The 23,383-nt window shown below is 37.8% G+C and overlaps 4 protein-coding genes across 4 annotated transcripts; 1 reads left to right on the top strand and 3 right to left on the bottom strand.

Annotated features, from left to right (window-relative positions):
• The first annotated feature begins 2,693 nt into the window (after positions 1–2,693).
• Positions 2,694–4,264, top strand: LOC110422450 (RING/U-box superfamily protein). The gene is given in 7 exon segments (XM_021436366.2): positions 2,694–2,944; positions 3,052–3,112; positions 3,200–3,582; positions 3,584–3,740; positions 3,743–3,883; positions 3,886–3,924; positions 3,927–4,264. Coding segments are annotated over 7 exon segments (1,032 nt in total). The 5' UTR covers positions 2,694–2,869; the 3' UTR covers positions 4,103–4,264.
• Positions 4,265–7,383: 3,119 nt separating this feature from the next.
• LOC110422449 (alpha/beta-Hydrolases superfamily protein) lies at positions 7,384–10,068 on the bottom strand. Its single transcript, XM_021436364.2, has 3 exons — positions 9,382–10,068; positions 8,343–9,122; positions 7,384–8,272 (listed from the first exon to the last, which is right to left on the bottom strand). The coding sequence occupies exons 1-3, from the start codon at positions 9,718–9,720 to the stop codon at positions 7,553–7,555; spliced, it is 1,839 nt and encodes a 612-aa protein (XP_021292039.1). The 5' UTR covers positions 9,721–10,068; the 3' UTR covers positions 7,384–7,552.
• Positions 10,069–14,608: 4,540 nt separating this feature from the next.
• On the bottom strand, positions 14,609–17,826 carry LOC110422508 (formin-like protein 4). The gene is given in 4 exon segments (XM_089784573.1): positions 14,609–16,105; positions 16,227–16,476; positions 16,517–16,558; positions 16,561–17,826. Coding segments are annotated over 4 exon segments (2,394 nt in total). The 5' UTR covers positions 17,339–17,826; the 3' UTR covers positions 14,609–14,781.
• A 1,075-nt stretch (positions 17,827–18,901) lies between these two features.
• On the bottom strand, positions 18,902–22,231 carry LOC110422509 (two-component response regulator ARR6). The gene is made up of 5 exons (XM_021436455.2): positions 21,827–22,231; positions 21,643–21,719; positions 21,335–21,412; positions 21,138–21,208; positions 18,902–19,763 (listed from the first exon to the last, which is right to left on the bottom strand). The coding sequence occupies exons 1-5, from the start codon at positions 21,945–21,947 to the stop codon at positions 19,430–19,432; spliced, it is 681 nt and encodes a 226-aa protein (XP_021292130.1). The 5' UTR covers positions 21,948–22,231; the 3' UTR covers positions 18,902–19,429.
• Between the last annotated feature and the right edge of the window lie 1,152 nt (positions 22,232–23,383).

Here is a 23,383-nt window from a genome sequence, read left to right as displayed (position 1 = left end):
ATCAATTTCAAGAATAAACAAATAAAATTGAAGTAATATTTTATATAGATTTTCTAATTGAGTCATATATATATATATATACACAATTTTGATGTTTAAAGATTTATTAATTTATGTATCAATGAGGACTTATGTGTTTTTTAACGTATTAATTTTATATATTTAATGAATTATTAATTTACCACTTGGAATCAATCTAATCAAAAATATTATTTAATTGAGGTTATTAATTTATAAATATTTTATTATATATCATAATAGATGATGATATGACATAATGATATATTATGTGATATTTTTCACTTCACATCAACTTTATATTAGTGCACATACGCATAAAATTACTAGTGATTTTTTTAGTAATGATAAACCAACCCAACATTATTAGTCATTAAAATTTATTTTATCCAAAATAAAAATTTAAGAATTTAATTGAACATAACATAAAATAACAGTTTATTTGAATTTTTTAAAATAATTTAAAAATTTTTTTTAGTATTATATCAATTTTATTTCTGGTTGGTAAGTGTTGAAAGTTATTAGCGTAAATTTTTTTTAACATTATTTGCTAACAATTTATTCAAATGCTTTGTTATTTATTATTATTATACTTTTTTTTCAAAAATAAACAAAGTTTATGAGTATATATTTATATTATATTTGTCCCCACTTAACGAAAATTCTAGATCCTCTTATAAACACTTGTTAAAGTGATACTTGTAAAAAAAATAATTACTATATTATAACTCCTTAATAATACATTAAACAAAAACATTTTTTAAAAAAATTAACAATTTAACTAATCTTAATATATGTCTATAAACTCCAATTTACTATGATGATTGGGTTACAAAACATAAATGATCTTTGTCTATTTATATAATCCTTGATCTATTATGAAAATAGAAATATCCTTATTCGTTTCTTGAAAAAACAGAACATTGTAAAAATGTGTGAAATATTATTTAATAATACTATATTAATTATAGAATGCCTAGCATAATAATATTTTTTAAAATTGTAAAATATTTAATGATATCATTTAATTGTATTATATTAATATAGACACCTAGCAGAATATATTAACTTAAGAATATCAATGAGTAAAGTATCATTAATTTTTAAGTATCATAACTCGAATGTTATTATTTGATAAGATACTCAAATTTTATAAATTCTTGATTAAATTTTTAAATTATTATTTGAATCCGATCCAAATATGCTAAACATTATTTGTTAAATACTTAAATCCATTAAATACTTAATTTAAAATCAATTTTTATGTATATTATTAATAAAAATTAAATTTAGTTCATAAAAAAGTAAATTAAATTTTAAAATCATAGATCATTTAATGAATTTTAGCAAGTATTACATTCAATTATAAGAAAATAATATATAAAAAATTAAAATTTAATATTAAAGATTATTAATTATAATTGGATTTAGGCAATAAGTACCTTAAAACTACTACTTGAATCCTACATGAATGTATTTTTATTAAAGTTATCAACAAGTAGGGTTTTTAGTAATTTTGAAATACTTTAATTTGAACTCAATTAATAAGTAGGATACACGAACTTGCAATTACTTAATATTTTTGAAATTTCCTACACCAACTTGAACCTTAATACCCTACTCACTATCCTTTTAACCATTTGAACCAATTAAAATATAAGATTGCATAAAACAAATTATTAACGTACCTAATTACACAAACCAGTATAAAATAATAATTACATCCTTACAAATCACTATTAACTACATTTATAAAAACAAACAAACATTAAAAATAAAATTTAAACAATTAATTATTTGACAAAGATCTCAAACTAACAACCTAAATAATAAAAAACAAATAAATAAGCATCTATAGTAAACATCAATAATCGAGTTCAGGTATCCAAGGAGGATACAAGTACCCTATCTAAACCCGAAATGGGTATTAAACTAACGACATGAACCCATCTCAAACTCAAATATATGATACTCGTCCCTATATATTGGGGTTGGATACAATGTTAAAGGGTTGCCATTCCAAAATTTTTATTATTTAAATTTTACCTAAACTCAATTATAAATTACTTTAATCTTAATCTATCAGATATTGCAATGTACCCGGTTATAAGATATCCATTAACATCCATAAATTATTTACCATCTAAACTTCAAAAAAACGATTAAAGAAAAGTTAGATTTTGATATAGTTTATAGTTTACACAAAAGAAAAATAAAAATTTACTAGATAAAAAAGAGGAAAAAACCAATTAGAAGATTGAGGTAAGAAGAAACTTTGTGGCATTTAGTATACTACCTAGGTTTTTTTTTTTACAGATAATACAAAAAGCATTAATTATCCTAATTAATTTATGCAACCTCTAATAAATACTACAACCCGAAAAGTCAAAAAAAAAAAATCAGCATATTCACAAATTTATTGGTGACTTTACCCGGGCACTTACCCCAACACGTATACTGTCGTTTTACACTAAGAATTTAAAACCGACGCCGTTTTTTGTTTCACTTTCCTTTCCAACCTCGTCACCATCTCATAAATACCCCCCATTTATCCATCAAAAGTCGATTCACTTTGGATGAGCTACCCGTAAATAGAGGTATAAGTCAGGGGTATGTTTGTCACATGAATGATATATAAGCAACAGGCTTGCTAAGAAGAGTCAGTGGAATCGAAAGGGTGAGCGGAGCAGAGGAGTTTCCGTTATCCATTCTCTGGTTTCCTTTCTTCTTCAGAAAAAAAAAAAAAAACGAAGAAAACTCAATCAAAACTCAAAAAAAAAAACCACCAAATTAGGGTTTTCTTAATCTCCCAATTATTTCAAAAGAAATCTCTCTTTTCTTATTGGGAGCCATGGATTCTGATTTGATCAACAATGCTTCCTCCACTTCAGTTCATAACGGCAAAGATTTCTCCAGAAAGAAGAGAGTACGAATTTTTTCATCTTTCTCTTCCTTTTTTATATTTGAATTTTTATTTCATATTTTCCTTTGTTTTATTGATGTTTTTGTTTAATTTTTTTGCTGAAATTTCAGAGGTCTGCGAAATTGAAGCAGTGCAAACTGGATGCTCGCCGCGAGCAATGGCTTTCGCAAAGTATGTTAATAAATTATTTGTCTTCCTTAGTTTTGAATTAGGGTTTTTTTGTTTGTTGTTATTTTTTTTATTTTTTATTTTGGTTAGGTGCGGTGAAGACCCAGGTATGTTGCAAGGCGGGAACGAACGGAGGCGATTCGAAGCGAACGCCGCGAGGTGAAAGGGACAGTTCGTTGGAGAATTTAGAGATGAGGAGAAGAGGTGAGGCAAACGGAGGAGGAGAAAGTGGATCGGTCCAACACGAGAGCGATTCGGAGTCTTTGCCTTCAAATAGCCCCACGAGCAGCCTCCTGTTGGGAGGAACAGGGTCTGGAACAAGTTTCACCAACAGCAGCAGCAGTAGCACGAGCAGTGGCGGGTGCTGTTCCGGTAGCATCACGGAAGAAGAAGGGGATGATGGATGTTTGGATGATTGGGAGGCCGTTGCTGATGCATTGGCTGCCGATGATGACAAGCAAAAAATGGAGCGCGAACGAGAATAATAGGGAAAACCTTTGTTCTGGATCGACTCCTGAGCATGAACCAAATCTCCAGCTAGGTTTAAATGGGGCGCGATCAGATTTGAGGAACTCAAAGCCTGAGTGTCAGAGAATGGTGCAGAGGGCTACAGGGAATAGCAGGGCATGGAGGTTGATGATGCTTTTCGTCCACAGACTCTTCCTAATTTGTCTAAGCAGCGAAGTTTTCCAGCTACGGACAGGCATTTTGGTCAGGGAGGGGTGTCATGGGTGCGTAGCAGTGCCTTTTCGCCACCATCATCATGTCCCATATGCGTGAGGATTTGGATTTCACGGACTCAAGTTTTTTGCCCTGTTATGTGGGTTCCGGCTCTGTCTTTTCTGCCACAAGAGAATTCTTGAGGATGATGGGCGTTGTCCTGGTTGCAGGAAGCCGTATGAGCGTGATCCTATGGAGGCAGAAGCTAGTATTCAAGGAGGCAGCCTGACATTTAGGTTGGCTCGATCTTGTAGCATGATTGCAAGGTCTTAGGAGCAGTCTCTATTTTCGTGAATTATGTATGTTGAGTCACTCTTTTCGTTTTTACGCTTTTATTGCGTTTTGTTAGTCTTAGACTCTTGAGTTTAATAGATTTAGATGTGAGTATAGTATTATCTCTTTTGGCACCCAGGAATTTGAGCTATGTTTCTTTGAGTTTGGTTCTTATCTGTGTGGGCATGACCTGATGTAGAGGACTCATCTTGGTATGTGAATAGATAAGGTGGTATAGAAATTCAATACATAAAGAATATTGCAAATAAGTTACGTGCCTCTCTGTGTTTTTTTCCATATTAAAATTATGTATTGATTTGTTTATGGTTTTTAGACAAGTAGTCATGAGCAATTGATTTTCATGGTAGTTGAATTACTCTTCTACTTGTGCTAATGAATAATTTGGCCCTTTCCTTCAATTACAATGCATTCCTTGAGTTTTAATTGCCATTATATATAATAGCTTTGATTTCTTTCTAAGCCTGGGGTATATGCTGTTTATATGTGTTGCTAAGGCTTATCTGGATGGTAAATGCACTAGGTCTGATTTATTGAGAGTATTTTTCGTATTTGGAATGTTTTTTTTTTGTCAAACCTATGTGTCCTTTTTTGTGACCAGTGTCTTCTTTTTGTTGTAATATGGGGATGACTTTTGTTCGTTTTTTGAAGTGATACATGAATATGGATAATGGATGAAGGATAACATTCGTGGTTAATTGTTAATCTTATCTTTGTAGTATATTTTTTGGTTGCATTTGGCTGACAATTTTCAAATAATTTGAATGCCTGTCCAAGCTGTAACACCATTTATGGGAGTTTTAAGCCTCATTTCTTGAGTATTTGGCAGAGGCTTGTGTGGAGGATTTTTTTTTTGGTCTGAGATTTTAAGCATATTTAACTCTTATTTGATAATAATCAAACGTTAAAATGAGAATGTAAATGATGGTTTAATGTTAACCATTGGCGGCTTGTTATGAGTATCTTTGGAAGATTCTAATTTATTAGTCTGTAGCACCTGTATGGAGGGCAAATACAGATGACAATCTTTTCCAATTTTACATATAGTATCTCTAAGTAACTGAATGGCTAATTTAAACCAATGGGCTATGGACTAAATTTGAGATATCTGCAACAATTCTCCTTCCTATAATTCTTTTGTCCTTTTTGGGATTTGCCCCTTTCTCCTGCCCCTTCTAAAATGTAACTGTCATTTGCCTTATCTTCGTCTTTGTCAAACATGATTTTTCAGACATTGATTTGTCTATGCTGTCATGTTTGCTAATGCTTGTGCATGGACATGTGAACGTTTACTAATGTTATTTGTGTAATAATTCCCTTTGCCTTTTGCATCATACACTATGAAGCTTTTGTAACAATGGTATGTTTTCGCACCTTTTCTGTGTCGTTGGCTGTACTTCTGAGTGATTCATTGTATACTCATGTCATAGTATTGATTTCTGGAGTTGATTTATTGATGATGATGATGTGTTAATGTTTGTAAAGTCTTTGGCTTGTGGAGAGGAAGTAGACTCCTGAAGTTGAAAGTGAGTACTGTTATTTATTCATTGCATTGGTTTTTACCTTTTATATTAGTGGTTGTTATATAACAATAGGGTATTGTTAGATAAAAGTTAAGGACTGTCTAATTACACTTTCCGGAGTTAAATTTGCACCCGTTTGAAAGTTTAGTGTTTCCAACAGCTTCTCCATTTGCAAAGCCGTCTTCCAGGTAAAAATCACCCCATCTTTGTAAGAATCTAGCTTCCAATTCTATGTCCTTTAAACCTGGTGTAAATCTTTAGAAACTGAACTTAGTGAAAATGTAATAAACAACAAATGGTGATGGCATTCTATTTTAAACTATGTTCTTTACAAAGAAAAAAAAGTTATATTTTAGATGATAATAAAATATGCCAGAAATGAACCTGATTAATATAAAGAGGTAATATGGTCTGTGCATTTTTAAATAGTTTTTGCAGAAAATTGTTCAGCAGTTTAAATGCACTGAAATTTAGGGAAAGATCCCGAAATTTCTAATTCTATTCCCTTATGTGAACATCAAACAGTACCCTAGTGTTGTGGTTTGCTCCAAAAGTCAATGGGAAGAGTATAAATGTAGGGGAGATGAGAACACAGAAAGCAGGTGACAGCTGATCATTATATCTCCTGGCAGGCGCAATGGTCTATTGGTGTTCCTCATGCTTTGCTTTGCCATTTCTGTTAATGTAACTCTATTTCCCTGCAGATATAGATTGGAGACAAACTCTTTTTTCGTTTTATGAAGTTTGAAATTTATTTTTAGTTTTTCAGTGTCAATGATCTTGGCAGATATTACCGGGAGCAGCAGTAGGCGGGAAAAGTATTGCTTGTGTCTTTCAAAGGTGCTGCTCGTCCATAATTATGCTCATTTACTGTGTGAAGTATTTTTTAGCAGCATTTACTATGTAAGTTAAACCACAAATAATGATGGTCCACTGGACGGGATCATCTAGGACTTCACTGCTCATAGTTCAACAGGAACAAATGTTTACCCTTCATCCCAAGGAGATGATATGAAGGGGGCATCACAGGTATTATGAAGTGAGCTGTAGTTGACGTGGAAAAAGAATAAAAATGCGGAGAAGATTAAACAGTAACATCCTGGTAATGCCGATGTATTATGCAGTCAATTGATATATTTAGTAGGAAATTACATGTTTGGGATAAGGTTGTGGAAACTTATGTATGAAAAATGAGGATGAGCGGCTATGATATAAGTGATGGCTCCAGTCCATTGCAAAAGAACAAGATGATTTACGATGTATGAAGTTTTATATTATTCAACATGCGTGGATGTTACATAATTGATATTAAACATGCCTTTCTGTGCGGCTTATGCTTAGACGAAAAATCCTAAAAGTTTTATTGCTTTATTTGATGGGGGTGGGTGTTTATGAACTGTGTGTGAATGGCGGTAGTATAGAAATGTGTTTGGTAGGAAGGAAAGGAAATTTGTTTTTTTTTTTTGCTTCCATTGAAAAGAAAGAAAGGGATTTTTTGTGTGAAATTAATCATAATTTTAAATTGAAAAGGATTTTGAGAGAATTGGATTGGTTCATTCTCTTTTTCCTTTTGGTATTTTCCTCTCATCAAACGGAGGAAATGGTGGAGGAACTAATGGAATCCTTTTCACCTCTTTTCTTGGCAAATTAAAAGTGATTATAATTAAAATTGAATCAAATTGACTTGATGGTTTTAAGTTTGTGATGATATTTGTTTGGACCAATTACAATCTTAGGCAAGTTAAAACCGATTAGATTAGATTAGATTAGATGTAGATTAATCTGGGTTTTTCCATAGCGACGTCAAAATGAAACCCAGCTGTTCTTAGTATGCTTGAAACAAAAATCAAGCTGAATACATGAGAATGACTTGAAACTGAAATACATCATTCTCTCTGAGAGTCAGAGCTTAGCTGTTGATTTGCCCCTGGAGACAAGAGACTGATTTATGTTGTTGAGGGAGTGATTTCCACAATTTGGTAAAGCTGGAGCCTTCCAAAAACACGTCTCTGCTTATGTGTCCACCATCAATCCATTCCTTCAATTTTCTTTCAAGGTTCAAACTTGTTTCCCTGATCTCTTCGAACGCTCCAGGGCGGGTGCTCCTATGGAGCAGCAGCTCCTCTACCTCTGCCCAGAAACTGGATTCTGCACTCGATCCAACAGGCATTCTCAGGGCATGCTCACGCCATCTTTGGGTGTATTTGTAGCGTCTTGGCCTGCCCTTATCCATGTAAGGCCCTGTGTCTTCGTTCTTTGCATGTCGATAGTAGTTGGCTACATCCAAAGGCTCCACAATGCGACGGTACCTGGTTGCAAGCTCTACCCACTCTCTCCGGCTCTCAAATCCTTCAGGGAGTTCATACCTGTTCAGCATTTCAACTATCTCATCCCATATTCCTGTTAGTTCCAGCCTTTTTACATTTGCTTTGAAATCGTCTTCGTCTTTTGAACTCCTGAAGGCATCGTAATACCCCACCTGGCAAACTGCACATTTGCTCTTGTAGTCTTCTAGCATTGCAAGTCCTGCTTCAATGTCTGCCTTCTTCCTATCCATTCTTTGCTGGTTACTTAGTTTTTGCTTCTCCAGCTCTCCTGCGGCCCGAAGGCACAACCTGGCTCTAGTGCTCTGCAATTCCAGGACACTGGATATCAGATAACGTTACAAATTGTTGACAAGGCGAACAAGTGGAACTTACCAGGCCAAGGTCATTTAAGGCCATGCTTGTTGCTATATTCTCAGCAGTTGCGCCATTCGAGGAGAGGGGAAGCCCTTCCAAATGATCTAAGTGAACAACATTTTGCATTTTTAATCTTTCTCGAAGCTCACTTTGATAATCGAAGTGGTTGTTGAGGCTTCTCTCTGCAACCTCTTCAAGTTCATTCTCGCTGCACAACTGAGAAGAGTAGAACAGTAGTTGCAGAACAGCATCCGCGTTTCTTACAACAACCAGCTTCCCATTTCCTGTGCAGAAGACAAAAGTTCCACAGGGTCTGTAAGGGCTTAGCTCAATAAAGCTTGCTACTGTTTCCAATATAGGATTTGCGTTTCCCATTAGTTGACAGGCAGCATGGCTGGTAAGAGCTGATGCATTTCTCATCACAGTTTGGTAGAACTGGGATGCTTCTCTAGTAGATCCCTGACTTGGAAACAATGCCTTTCGGTTTAACAGATAAAGAATCTGCTCTAGCTCTCGTTCCATGGAAGACAAAGGGGCAAGCAAAATCCGAGGGACAATATCATATCTCATCACAAAATGTATGAAGTAGTGTGACCAATTCTCTCGTCTAAGAGCATGGTTAAAGATGAAATCAGCCACAAGGGGGGATCCAAAAGTTACACACAGAGGTGACATCCGAGTTATCTCAGGTTTTGTGTACTTCTCCAAGAACCAAACTGTTGCTAGAATAGCAACAGCACCAGCAGAAGAATGTCCAGTGAAAACTATCTGCTTCTTGTCTGTAATAGCTTTTTCTACCTGAGAAACATCCAAACTTTTATACATCTATCAAGCCATGGATATTCACTTTTTACCCTCATTTTTACACCATCATCATGTAAGATCAACTAGAAAAGTAAGTAAATTGAGTCTATCCTACAATCTCAGCAAAATTAATACCAAACTGGAAAAACAAAGTAATCAAGTTGCATTGAAGCAAAGAAGTGAAGCCAGGAATACCATATAAATTCAAAGTGAAAAATGTAAACAGAAATATCAAGTCAATGGTAATGGGTACCTCACTTTGAAGCGAAGAATTGGCTAAGATCAACTCTAATCTTCTCAAAAACCCTTCATTAACAGTTGCAAGTTCATCACGGCCAATACTTCTAAGAGATGTAGCAACTCCATCTTTGCCTTTGGGAGGCAGCAACTTTGACCGATCAACCTTGATTTCCCCAAAAGGCAGTCGAGTAAACCAATCAGCCACAGACCAAGATCCAGGGAAGGTGAAGAAAACATCCGATGAGCTGGGAGAGTTTTCTACAAGGTATGTTGTTTCAGGGTAATTGTGCGCTTCCATGGCAATTGAACATGCTTTCTGTATCACTTCTTCTCCAAGCGGAAGGCTATCCATTTCTTGTAGAATTTGCAAAGTTACAAGTTTTGGAGGCTCTGCTTTCTGCTCCTTGGTTTGTAAAGGTTAAGCTGAAAGGAGATTAACAGTGAGAAAGTTCATGGAAATTGGCTTTGATTCCACTGAAAGACAAGGACCCTTTCTGTGCTTACGTATTCTTGGGGGCTAAGGGGCAAAGGGCATTTGTTCTATGTGAAGTCGTTGACTAACATTTTCTGACAAGCAAAAATGATTGGTATGTCATATGTGGAGAGCAAACCAGAACTAATCCTCAGATTCCGTTCACTTTATAATAAATAAATTGTATTGTGGTGAATATTTTGAGAGTTAGTCTCACTCGCCGACTGCGATTTACCAACTGTTTCTTGATTGTCGGCTTTTTGACAGTGCGGATCTGTGACGAGGAAAGGTCCACTCCTCCCACATCGGGCAGGAACGGGTAGGTCCTGGGCTATAAGAAGCGGGTGCTGCACACCTGTGATAACCGGTTTTCATGGGAGAGGGTAATGACCCCGTGACAAAGTGGTATCAGAGCGGACCTGTTGCCTCGTCCCGACTCACACCAAGCGCCCGGGTCGGGAAGGCGAAGAGGGGTAGGCAGGGTGGCGGCCGGCGGCAGCGGTGCGCCCGACAACGGGCGTTGTCGAATCGGTGGGTGAGGGTGTGACGAGGAAAGTCCACTCCTCCCACATCGGGCAGGAACGGGTAGGTCCTGGGCTATAAGAAGCGGGTGTGCCACACCTGTGATAACCGTTTTCATGGGAGAGGGTAATGACCCCGTGACAAAGGTGTGACGAGGAAAGGTCCACTCCTCCCACATCGGGCAGGAACGGGTAGGTCCTGGGCTATAAGAAGCGGGGTGCTGCACACCTGTGATAACCGGTTTTCATGGGAGAGGGTAATGACCCCGTGACAAAGTGGTATCAGAGCGGACCTGTTGCCTCGTCCCGACTCACACCAAGCGCCCGGGTCCGGGAAAGGCCGGAGAGGGGTAGGCAGGGTGGCCGGCGCGGCAGCGGTGCGCCCGACAACGGGGACGTTGTCGAATCGGGTGGGTGAGGGTGTGACGAGGAAAGGTCCACTCCTCCCACATCGGGCAGGAACGGGTAGGTCCTGGGCTATAAGAAGCGGGGTGCTGCACACCTGTGATAACCGGTTTTCATGGGAGAGGGTAATGACCCCGTGACAAAGGTGTGACGAGGAAAGGTCCACTCCTCCACATCGGGCAGGAACGGGTAGGTCCTGGGCTATAAGAAGCGGGGTGCTGCACACCTGTGATAACCGGTTTTCATGGGAGAGGGTAATGACCCCGTGACAAAGTGGTATCAGAGCGGACCTGTTGCCTCGTCCCGACTCACACCAAGCGCCCGGGTCCGGGAAAGGCCGGAGAGGGGTAGGCAGGGTGGCCGGCGGCAGCGGTGCGCCCGACAACGGGGACGTTGTCGAATCGGGTGGGTGAGGGTGTGACGAGGAAAGGTCCACTCCTCCCACATCGGGCAGGAACGGGTAGGTCCTGGGCTATAAGAAGCGGGGTGCTGCACACCTGTGATAACCGGTTTTCATGGGAGAGGGTAATGACCCCGTGACAAAGGTGTGACGAGGAAAGGTCCACTCCTCCCACATCGGGCAGGAACGGGTAGGTCCGGGCTATAAGAAGCGGGTGCTGCACACCTGTGATAACCGGTTTTCATGGGAGAGGGTAATGACCCCGTGACAAAGTGGTATCAGAGCGGACCTGTTGCCTCGTCCGACTCACACCAAGCGCCCGGGTCGGGAAAGGCCGGAGAGGGGTAGGCAGGGTGGCCGGGCAGCGGTGCGCCGACAACGGGGACGTGTGCAATCGGGTGGGTGAGGGTGTGACGAGGAAAGGTCCACTCCTCCCACATCGGGCAGGAACGGGTAGGTCCTGGGCTATAAGAAGCGGGGTGCTGCCCTGTGATAACCGGTTTTCATGGGAGAGGGTAATGACCCCGTGACAGATCCACTTGGTTGTTCAAGTAAATACTTGAGCCTTATGTTGGTTTTCTTACTTTATGTTATACCAATCAGATTTGGTGTATGTATGCGTAAAGGATCATAAGGGAAGATATAAAAGGTTTTAACTATATGTATGCATAAAGAATCAATACCAGATGCACTCCACTGTCAAATGTTATCACCCGATTAATTAATGAGTTAAAACTAACATTTTTTAGGGACTTAAACTTAAATACTGAAACGTTGAACTAGTGAGTTAAACTTAAATATAAAATCCCAAAGTTGAACTAGTGAGTACAAAATTTCAAAAAAATAAAAAAACCAAACAAACTAGTGAATAATAACAGTTCAACTTGATAATGTCCGCATTACTGGGTCAATCAGTCCCAAATTCAAAAGTTAGGTACATAGCAATATCGTTTATATTTAAAATATATATGTAAAGTTAAATTACACAATTTAATATTTGAATCAAATTTGTATTCTTCCAAAACAAGTAAGCAAGCCTACTGTTGATGCAATGGTAACAAGCTGCTCCCAGCAGTACAACAGTTTGATAACATCAGTAATTACAACAAGAAATAGCAGTCACTAAACAAGCATATCTCCCAATTTTATTATTATTATTAATATAAGCATCCTGTTGATACCATCCCAGGCAATCTGCTGCAAGCCTTGAAGCTTCAATCTAAAAACCTTTGGGCCTCTACTGCACCTAACTGCGTTCCCTGGACCAATCTCCAATTTGCCTACGAACACTACATAGTTGAATTTGCTCCCAAATCTGCTTAGAGCTTAGTGATGGCACAAGAGCTAAATAATTGATCCCTGGTCATCACAGTTTTGTGTTAATAGAGGAAATCACTCGATAAGCTGATCCTTTGCATGGTAGGAAGCCTGTCAAGAATAACCATCCGAGCAATGATAATGATGCCCTGCCTATGAGTATGTTAAACTATATAACCTTATGCCAATTAACCTTCTCCAGCTCATGCCTGATTGCGTCCTAAGGTCTAGGTGCGTGACACTCTTGAGCAAAATTGTTTTGTTTATTTCTTTTCCCAAGTTAAACGGTGAGGTGGGGTGTTACATTGTTGCAGGGGCTTAGGCCAAAAATTAGACCTGAAACAAGAAGCAGAAGGCCAAGACCTGAATCTGATTGACTGGAATCACGCCACGTCTGCTCATACCAGCAATATCGAGAGCATTCTACTATTCTAGTCCCCAGCAGCAAGCTCCAACAATACTCGGCAGCCAAATGAAAGGAAAAAGGCATACGTTGTAGATTTTTTGACAAGGAATTAATTTAGTTCTGGCAGTCAGTCAAAGCAATTGAATGCAAAGAACACTTTAAAGTCATCATGAATTCAACTACCATAAATTAACCTCAGCTGCTTGTCGAGACCTAACGAGCACATTGCTGGTACTTTGCCAAGGACGTGTTTTTATCATGTCTGACAATGGTGTCTGAAAAACATTAATGCAAAAATGGTGCCTGTTTTCATTGATAAAATCATCAATGCAAAAATGGTGGTTCATGAGTAGTTGACGGTATAGCTCAGTATTTACAAGACTATAGGCTACTACGTCTGCCTAACAAGTCATATTCAGATCCAAAAACTTAAAATTTGGAATACAGAAATTGGTTTTAAAAATAATTAAGTTGATGAGTCTTCATAATCTATTATAGCAGTCTGAACCTGTTTCTGACCCTATCTCAGTTTGGTCGTCGGTAGATCCAAGCTCTTTGACATGAAAGGCAGATTAAATAGTTGATAAACATTTTCTGCCATCTCATGGTCCTTATGGCTGCATAGGAACGAAATGGTTTTGGGGGATCAATTAGGGATGCTGACCAAGTCTTTGATATGTGTAAAATAAGGGCTGCCACTTGGACTAAAGCAAAGTGGCCTCAAGATTTTAGTTCTGTTGTGGACACATTCTGAAGTCCAATCGCAGGGGCTGTCACGAAAAAGGAAATGAAAAAGCCAAGGGTTGTGGATAGCTGGACTAAACCAAGCCAAGGTGAGATGAAATTCAATGTTGATGGAGCTGCTCGTGGATATCCTGGGGAGGCTGGCGTTGGGGGTGCTATAAGAGACGGGAAGGGGAAAATTAAAGTTCTATTTTCGAAGTCCATTGGAGAGGTTCAATCCAAGTTATGGCAATTAGGGAGGCCTTTCTTGTTTTTTCTGCTTCGAAATGGACGCGGCCTCATACTTTGATCATTGAAAGCTACTCGGTTAATGCCGTTAATTGGATTAATGAACCTCTTCGATCACCTTGGCGAACGAGGAAATGGATCCTTCAAATTGAGCGGCTGAAGAAGGAAATCAGGGTGTGGAAAGTCGTTCATATCTTTAGGGAAAAAAAATCACCTTGCTGGCAGGTTAGCAAAAGAAAGGGTTAGTCGTTATGACAATGTGTTTAAAGTCTATGAGTAGAATCGGTGGGAGTTTGGAACAGGATGCTGGCTCTTCACAGCAGGTTTGAGTTGTTTTTTTTTTGAAAGTTGTTGGTGTGGGTGGGATGCACTGGAATTGGCATTTTGATTAGGTTGGTTTTAGAGTTGAAGTTTTAAGCTTCATGACTGCTTTTTTTGGAGATCATTTGTGCTGTGTTGATAGTGTTTTGATGTTGCTTTCTGGTGAAACAGGATCTTTATTTTGTTGTTTGATTTGATGTATAGGAGCTGTCATGATTTGTTTTGAGGGAAGAGACTTTTTGTATAGGGAAGGTTGGGACTCTCTTTCTCTGTGTTCTTTTTGTAAAGTCTGGATTTTAAGTTGCTATAGGTTTTGATGGCAATTTAGAACCTGGGACTGATCTTGTTCTCTGTACAAGAATTGTTCACTCCTGGTTGATGAATGAAATGCTCAATTTTCAAAAAAAAAAAAAAAGTTGATAAACTTCCAAGTCTACTTTTCAGATGACAAAAGATTATCTTACAACGTTACACAAATCAACTTCTGAAACTAAATTTAGGAATCTGGTAAATTTCATGGATTCCTTTTCTTCCATAAGAACCAACCCTCCAATTCATTTCTTCGTTAATAAAATTCAGAGAGCTGTAGCAAACTCTTTTTAGAAATCATCATCTGATTCACTGGAAGAAGAGGTCCTAGACATGTCTGACATGAATTGTGAACGGAAATTTATTAATTTAAGGGAAGTTCTCCTAGGTGGTGATGGTGGTGGTGATGATCCTGTGCAGTGTATCACATTCGCACGCTGCAGCTTTCTTGTAATGTCTGCACGAACTCCATCAACCATATCAAGAAAATCTTTAACAATAACAAAGAGTTGAAGTGGATTTGCTCCTCTCTCTTTGGATGCTCCTGCCTGGTAATATTCTGTTGTCCTCTTCACGAGTTCCATAACCCTTATTTGCTCCTCTCTTACTACCTCCAGCTCCTCCTCACAATCCTCTAAGAACCCTTTCATTTCCATTACAAAACCAGTTTGCTCTTTGTTACCACAGCATGTTACGAGTTGCCTACTTTCTGCAATACGGCCTGTCAGGTTGGAGCATATATTGATGAAGCTTTCGTATTCTATGGTAGCTGCTGTCTTTACATTGGAGAATTCAGAACCTAAGGCTCCTAATGCCGGTAAACCTACCATCATATATTCTCTATCTTTCTCTTCTGGCATCAGGTTATCTGGATTTACATCGCCATTGTTTCTCTGACTATTGGATCTTCCAAGGCTGTGGTTCCTGTTGATCACATGTCTTCTACCCTCTGACCGAGCAACCTGTTCCACAACAAAGTGAAGAAGAGTTGTCTTTCCATCAGTGCTTTTGACATCTGAAAGTTTTTGAAGAGCACTAAGGTTGAAACCTAATGCATTGCCTCTCGCAGTTCCAGCATTCATCCTGTTACCGGCCTTCAGGATAGCCTCCAGGAGTTTTAAGAATAGTCCTCGGCATCTTAGCTCCTTGCACGCCAACTCGAGTGTTTGCAAGGATTCCTTGAGGTTCAGAATTTCTGAATCATAATTTGATCTAAAAAGCATTGCATTGATACGTATAAATGCTGAAGGAACAGCTTTCAGGACATGATAAAGGAACGATTCAGCATCTGCAAGTCTCATAAGGTTGCCATTGAATTGGAGGATTTTAGCTTCTTCTTCTCGGGTTGGAGCAATCTTGGTTAGTTTCTCCAGGGTCTCAGAGCTGAGTCCCTGTCCTTCGCGAAGGGCATCAATAACTTCCTTCCGAGATATCGCAAGAGATTTTAACACTATTGCAGTGTTCTGTGACTTCCGGGGGTCAAGGATGAAAACCTGAGCTGCTGGGGTGTTGCTGGAACTACCTGAACTATTAGATGATATGTTATTATTGTCTGGTGATTTCCGGTTGGAGGTAGTATATCCGAATAGAGTTTCTATTAGCTCATCGTCAAATCTGAATACAGTATAGCAATCGGTGAGAAGACATGGATATGGAAATGGGTTGGCATGATGAAAGAAATTATTCTAGAAAAAGAAACAATAACCGTGCATATGTTTTAAGACTATATAATTACCTGAGAGATCCATCTTTGATCTGATCCCAAACCATGGAATGATCAGAATTAGCTATAACCTTATCCCAGTGCAGAGGCCTCAGTTTCAGCTGGCCAAAGCCAGCCCCTTTCCAGTTCTCTGGCGATGTGCTTGCTCCATTCCTGTTGGTTGCTGTGCCTCTTGGCGCTGTTGGGGGTTTTAGTATTGAAACAGAAACCCCTGCTTTCGGTGGTGGAGGTGGCGCCGCAGGATTCTTTTTGGCCAGTTTGGTGGTGCTGGTGGCGTCAGCAAAGGATGAGGAGGAGGAGAGGGGGAGGTGGTGGCGGAGGTGGAGGAGCTTTCTTTATGGGAGGTGGGGAGGAGGAGGAGGAGCTTTCTTTATGGAAGGTGGTGGAGGAGGAGGTGCTGTTGTTTGCTTCGTTGAAATCATCGCGGCAGGAGGAGCTGGATGTAAATCACATGTAGGTGGTAGTGTTGTTGAAACTGGAGGCAGCAGAGTTGGAGTCTGGAGAATAGGCTTTTCTTCCTTTCGATCACTAATCACATTAGATGGCACATCGAGGAACAGAAAATCCTCTTGAGGTTTTGATTTATTTGATCTCTCTGGTGTAGAATCTATCCTCTTTTCTTCTTCATTTTCTTCATAGCTAGGATTAAACATGACCTTTGGAAAGTTACTCTTAAGTTTTCGATCAAGTTTTGTCATACAAAGAACATCTGTTCCATTTTCATCAACGATCAATCCTTTCACTTTTCCACCATACTTCTTGAACTCATCAGGAATCACCACAGCTTCTCGACGAAAGCTTGACTCGTACTTACCTTTCCGGCAGCATCTTGCAAACTTTTTGAGAAAGAAGAAGACAACCAAAGCAATAAGTAGAGTAGTTGCAGCCGTGGCAACAATGACCTTCACAACTTTCCCTTTTGAAGATGATGATGATGGTAGAGCCGGTGGCATTGCCAGGCTTTGAACCATAGAGGTGGAAGGAGGTGAAGATTCAGACATAGACTGAACTTTGGTGAAGTGGGGAAAAAGTTGATGCCTGGAAGATAGAGCAACAACATAGGAGGAGGAAAACAACAAGAAGAAGAATGTAGCACATGGCAAAAGCCATGGCTGAACCATCATAACCTAACCGAAAACTAGAGATGAAGCTGCTGAAGGTAGTAAAAAGGGGACAGGAAACTTCCTCATCTGGTTTCTTCTTTTGCTGCTTTTAGGCAATGTGGTGCGAGTAACTCCAGTCCAGTGTACTGGTAGCCTTTTGCTGACAGTTTCAATGAAGGTAGTTGCTCGCCGGTTGTTTTGTTTTCAGTCACCCCGGCTGTCTCGTCTTCCAAATGACTACAATGCCCTCTTACCAAAGTTGCTATTTGCAACTCTAAATGTCTAAACGAAAACAGTCAGCTACGACTCCTGAATGATGAGGAGGTTTGACATTTGCCGCCCTACCTCATTTTCCATAGTCTGCCACAATCATTGTCATCTTTCCTATGTAAACAACTAATTCTCACACTTTACCCCTTGTCTTAATCTTTATTTACAATTACCATTGCATATGAAGCTATGCCAACTAAAAAATAGAAGAGGGAAAGTGAAAACTTGAGACCTGACAGCTGACAGAAACATCATCTTTCTGGTTCCTGCACATTTTATTCCACTACTTCCTTTCCTTGTCAAATGCTATAATTTTTCTTGGGAGAGGGAGACTCTGCAATTACAGTTGTTAAGAGGATGCAAGAGCTATGATGTCAATTTCTTCTTTTGTACAATCAATGGCCAACATCTAGGCAAATGCCGCAAGTCAGGCACACTGCCTCGAGTGATCTTTGCATATTTTATTTTCTGGTTTTGTGATTGTCAGCTTGTTTATATGTATATATATATATATATATATATATATATATTTTATGATTGTAACAAGGATTCACAAAGTCCTCATACGTTAGAAACCAAGTCGTGTTTGACTATCAAAACCTTCGAAGGGGGAACCAAGCTGGCATTTGGCGCGACATGGTTGGGCGGAAATCCCATAGCAACCGAGTTGTAAATTTACAAAGCAAATGGTCGAGTCTGGGATCTTTGTGCCACCATTTCCTGGATACTGTTCAGGATTTTGTTCTTTCATCTGCCACACACTGCTGCTCAACTCAAGGATTAAATGGGAAGATTGATGTGAAAAGTTAGATGAGATGACATTAACATGGAAACAATATTGTAGCTGTTCCTAATGGTACATTTTTTTAAGGTAAAATGTTTTGAATGTACCTATCATTACACCCTAGAGAGATTAGTTTTTGTATTCAGCTAGGCAAAGCTGGTACAGTGTCATTCTGTGAATATTACGTGAACAATGTATTTTTCCAAAAGCCAGTGTCAAATCCCTTGAATCATCACCAAATCCTTCATCAGTAAGCGAACTGGTAACCTTCTTATACAAATAAATTTGATTTCAAGACTTGTAAAACATCAACGTTAGTTCATAGGAGTAGCTCAACTTCACCAGACCATCCAAATCAAAAGTAAATGAGTGGGACCATCATCCAATTTATGGTTTTCATTACACAAGTTGAAGCCTTTATGGACTATCATCTTATTAGATAGTGAAAATAATGGTGCTGTAGCCTTAAAAATACAGGTGGTGGAATGCAATTTATGCAGTTGAGGCCATATCTACCTAATCATTCAACTACTCCAGGGAGTCATTAAAATCTTGTTTGCAGATTTTTGGACACCCTTCAGGAGATTGGTCGGCATTTTGCGGTGAAGTGGCAGTTGAGTTGAGGCTTGCTCGGTATTCATTGTCCAATTCTTTTAAACACCCAATGCATGGAGTATCACCACTTACTTTGCGTTGACAAATGCTATCAAGGGACTGATTATCATTTGCATCTGATCTAATACTTTGCATTTTTCATAATCATGGAGCGGTGTGAAAACTAATGAGCCTCAAATATTTGGGATTTCATTGATTCTGATGAAGTTTCTTTTCCTACTTAGAACAAAAGGAATATCATTTGTATTTCTTCTATCTCTGTACGTTTCTCTGTTTCTGGTCCTAATTAGTTCTTGTCAGCATCAAATAGGGCAGTGTAAGTGCAATATACAAAAAAGTTATCTTCACCTACAACCCCACACTGGGGAAACTATTGAGGATATAGACAACAATTGACAAAAAATTACCACAAAAAACCGAAAAAGAAAAGGATTAGAGGAGAATCAGTCACTGTTGCACAATTTAGACCTCTTGGAAGAACGCAGAGGTGATGTCGGTAGTTCTGTGGTTCCTAGGTCACAAGCAAATGGGGCTACAGTCGAAGTCGATGTCGAAGGTGGGGGTGATAGTGGTGACGAAGGAGATGATGGCGCTGATGATGATGACAACGATGACGAAGACAACGGGGGATGACCATCATCTTCCAACTTTCTCTTGTTGACTCTACTCCCCCCATTTTCCTCTGTTTCTCCTCTCATTATGATATCTTTCAACCGTTTCACATCTGACAGTTTTACAGGCTTGACTAGGAACTCCTCTGCCCCTTCCTCCAAACACCTGTCCATGAACAAAAAGATGTTTTAGCCAAGGGTTTTGCTTCGTGCCAGCATTTATACAAAGGGAGTAATAAAAGAAAATGATATACTGCATAGACAACATATGAGAAAAACATACACACCAATATCAAGCATGAGCACATTCACATCAAATGCGATTGCAAAGCAGCAGATTAAAAGTTAAAACCATATCATTTACATCTTGATGGCATGCTACGCTAGTAACTCCTCAACATGGTTTACTATTAGTCTCATGGGGATGATGTTGGAATTGCACTCAAGCAATCCCACCAAGTTTTCATGGAATAAGATGGAAACCTTGCTTGCTGTGATCAAAGTTGGCAATCCCTAGTCCACACGGGAATCCATCTAATCTTCCATGTCTACATCACATCTAAGCTGGAAATTATTTTTAACCACTGCTCCACCCCTCACAATATTCCTCCTCCTCCATTAATTAGGTCCTCCAGATATTTTATCATGGACATGTTCAACTATTTAAACGATTATGTATATCTATACTCTATGTAAATAAAAACATTTAGATCCATGAAAATGAATATTTTTACTCCTTATACTTTTAAATTGCCATTTTAAATTTTTTTTATTATAAATATAGCTATAATTTTAATTACATGAAATGACTTTCATTTAAAATTTCTTATAAACACTAATAAGATTTATCCAATTTGTGAATAAAATTCTAATGGCATTGAATGACTTTTATTAAAAGAAAATATTATTTTTAAAATAAATAAATTAAATAATAAAAAGAAAAACAAGTAGTGGCGTGACATCACATGCAGAGATCCACATAGAATAATAATCAGAACATTTTTAGGAGGCATGACCACTAGACAAGTGACCTGTTCTTGGTATCAAGATTTTGGTTGGTCTCTTTCCCAAACAAATCCATACAAAGAAAAGAATACAATCTTATCAATTTTGTCTGATTACAAAAGATCATCGGATTTGCCTAATCTAATCTTATAATGACTCATCTGTTTGACAAATCTTATCGATAATGCCTGCTAACTCAATAGGATCCGTGAGATTCCTTCATCTCAATTTTCGTCCAATGGTTTCAACCCACTGGGATTTGGATAAAAAATGCACGCATGTCAATTTTCCCAGATTTCCTTGTAAAAGAAGGAAAGCAATTTAGAATATATTTCCAGATTTGGCCTATCCATGAAATTATCAGCAAGTAGAAAAACAGCAGAATCAATCAACATCATGCCCACAGAAATCATATCAAGATTCTTTCACTAATATCTACACTTAAATCCAAAACATAAACATCAGTCAATACCAAATACTGAAAGATGCAAACCAAACAAAAAAAAAAGACAAAGGGATTAATTTAAGAGCATACCTATCAACACGAGTGAGGATGTTCTCAGAGGACATGATCACCACAGGAATTTCTCGGAAAGCCGATGATTGCTGTTCCAAATCAAATTAAACATAGTCAACAACTATATACGAAAATTCAACCTCAATTTTGAAACCATCTTGAGGATTAGGATGATCATCAAATTTCAGGAACTAGTTTAAAAAACCAAGGCTAACCTTGATCTTCTTGAGGAGCTCATATCCTGTCATTCCGGGCATGGAATAGTCAGTCATTATAAGATTCACCTTCAAATCCTGTAATCACAGCCATCAAACAGCAAATCAATCGTTAAAAAACCATCCTAAATTAAGAACAGAACAAAGCCAAAAAAAACCAACGTTGCATTTCATCTGGTTGCTGAGAAACGCGAATGTGATAAAGAATATGAATACAAAGTTTTCCCCTTCAACAAAACTGACACTCAAAAAGTTGTTTTTTCCTTCTCTACCATTTGCTCAGCAACCAAACAGATAAAACTACTTACATTGATCCCCAGAGACCCTTTTTCTCCATCCAAACCAAGATACTGTAAAGCTCTTGTCCCACTCTCCACAGCCGTCACTGCACCAAAATAAAGAAGCAAACCCAATCTTCAATATCAGCTAAAAACCACAACTTTTCATCCTAAAACCATAAAAAAAAAAAAATTGGATTGAACTAATCAGTACCTTTACAAGAAGATATCTTAAGCAAATTTTCGATAACCTTACGATCCACATGGCTGTCATCCACGGCGAGAACATGCAAGTCCTGTGAACCAGAAGGTAAAACCGCAGCGGCAGTCGCCATAAGAATAGGAGATAGGCAGAAGAAGAAGCAAAATGCCGAAGCTCTTGGTCACTGAGGAGAAGTGTAAATTATATATAGAAAAAGAGAAAGAAGAACGTGGGCGGTTCACGAAGAAGAAAATGTGTGGTGCTTTGGCTTTAAATAAAGAAGGGGCAGGGCAGGGAAAAAGAAAGAAAGAGAGAGAGAGGAGAGTATTTAAAAAGACAGATAAAGGCGAAGATTCTGAGGATCCAATTTCGTAAGATCTTTGCAAATCTTTGAAGCAGAGGGTGGGGGGAGCATTATCCCCCACTTGTTTCTTGTCCTGTCAAATTTACAGTTACTCCTCCTCCTCCATGTAATAAAAAACAATTAAAAAAACGGAAATTTAATGCTGTGTACCTAAATTACCAAATTGGAATGTATGATGGCAGAAAGACAAATCGTATAACGGATGTCTTGCTTATTAATTTTAACTGAGGCCGAGGCTGAGGGGGAGGGGTTTTGGTTTTCTTCTTTTGACTCTGAGTCTGACTCTGAAACAGAGTTGTTCAAATTTGAAACGCGCACAGCCACTTGGTGAGTGGTGACTTTGTGGAGCTGCTGTCATGCTCACGCCTCATCGCTTTGACAACCAGTTTATGATATGATCTGCCCTTTTCTCTTCGATATTCACTTTCAATTTATCACATAACTTTCTAATTATTTATTATCATAATAAAAAAATATGAATTTTTATTTGTTTCATAAAATTCAAATAAAATTTTAAATTCCAAGTAATGAGTGAGGAACAAAACCAAATAAATATGGACTATGGAGTAACGTTTAATATTTCATATTTTTTGCAAACTTGAGTTAAATAGGTGGAATTCGATTTGAACTTAATTAATACTACTCAATCTTTATTATTCAATTATTATGACACGATCTATTGGACAAATAAAAATCCAAGTATCAAAATTTATTATGTTTCAACTATACTAAAACGTATATAGATAAAGAATACATATCTCCTTTTTTTCATTTAATTATGCATGGTTAATTACTATTTTGAATAAATGTAATTTAACAAAATATAAATAAAAGACATAAGGTATCGTTTAGTATTTTATAATGTAATGTGATTACAGGTAATGTGATTGCAAGTAATGTCATTGTAGGGAAAATAATATTATAGTATTTAATATACAAGTAAAATAATTATTAAAATGTAAAGAAGATAACATTGTAGCGTTTGATTTACAAGTACTTTATTGAGAATGCAATGTTAATTTTCAAAATTACTCTTAATTATTAAAATATAAGTTTAATATATTTATATTTTTTATTATTAATTTTTATATAATATCATCTTTTAAATATATTTTTAATATCATATATTTTATTTTTATTTATTATTATAAATTTATATATTTTATTTTTTATTTAATATAATTTTTTATATTATATATTTTATT

This window comes from Theobroma umbraticum, unplaced genomic scaffold (assembly GCF_002168275.2).
Source record: "Theobroma umbraticum cultivar Fairchild unplaced genomic scaffold, ASM216827v3 scaffold_146.0, whole genome shotgun sequence".
Lineage (NCBI taxonomy): Eukaryota > Viridiplantae > Streptophyta > Magnoliopsida > Malvales > Malvaceae > Theobroma > Theobroma umbraticum.
Note: the sequence above shows the minus strand (reverse complement) of the source record. Positions and strands in the feature narration are given on the sequence as shown.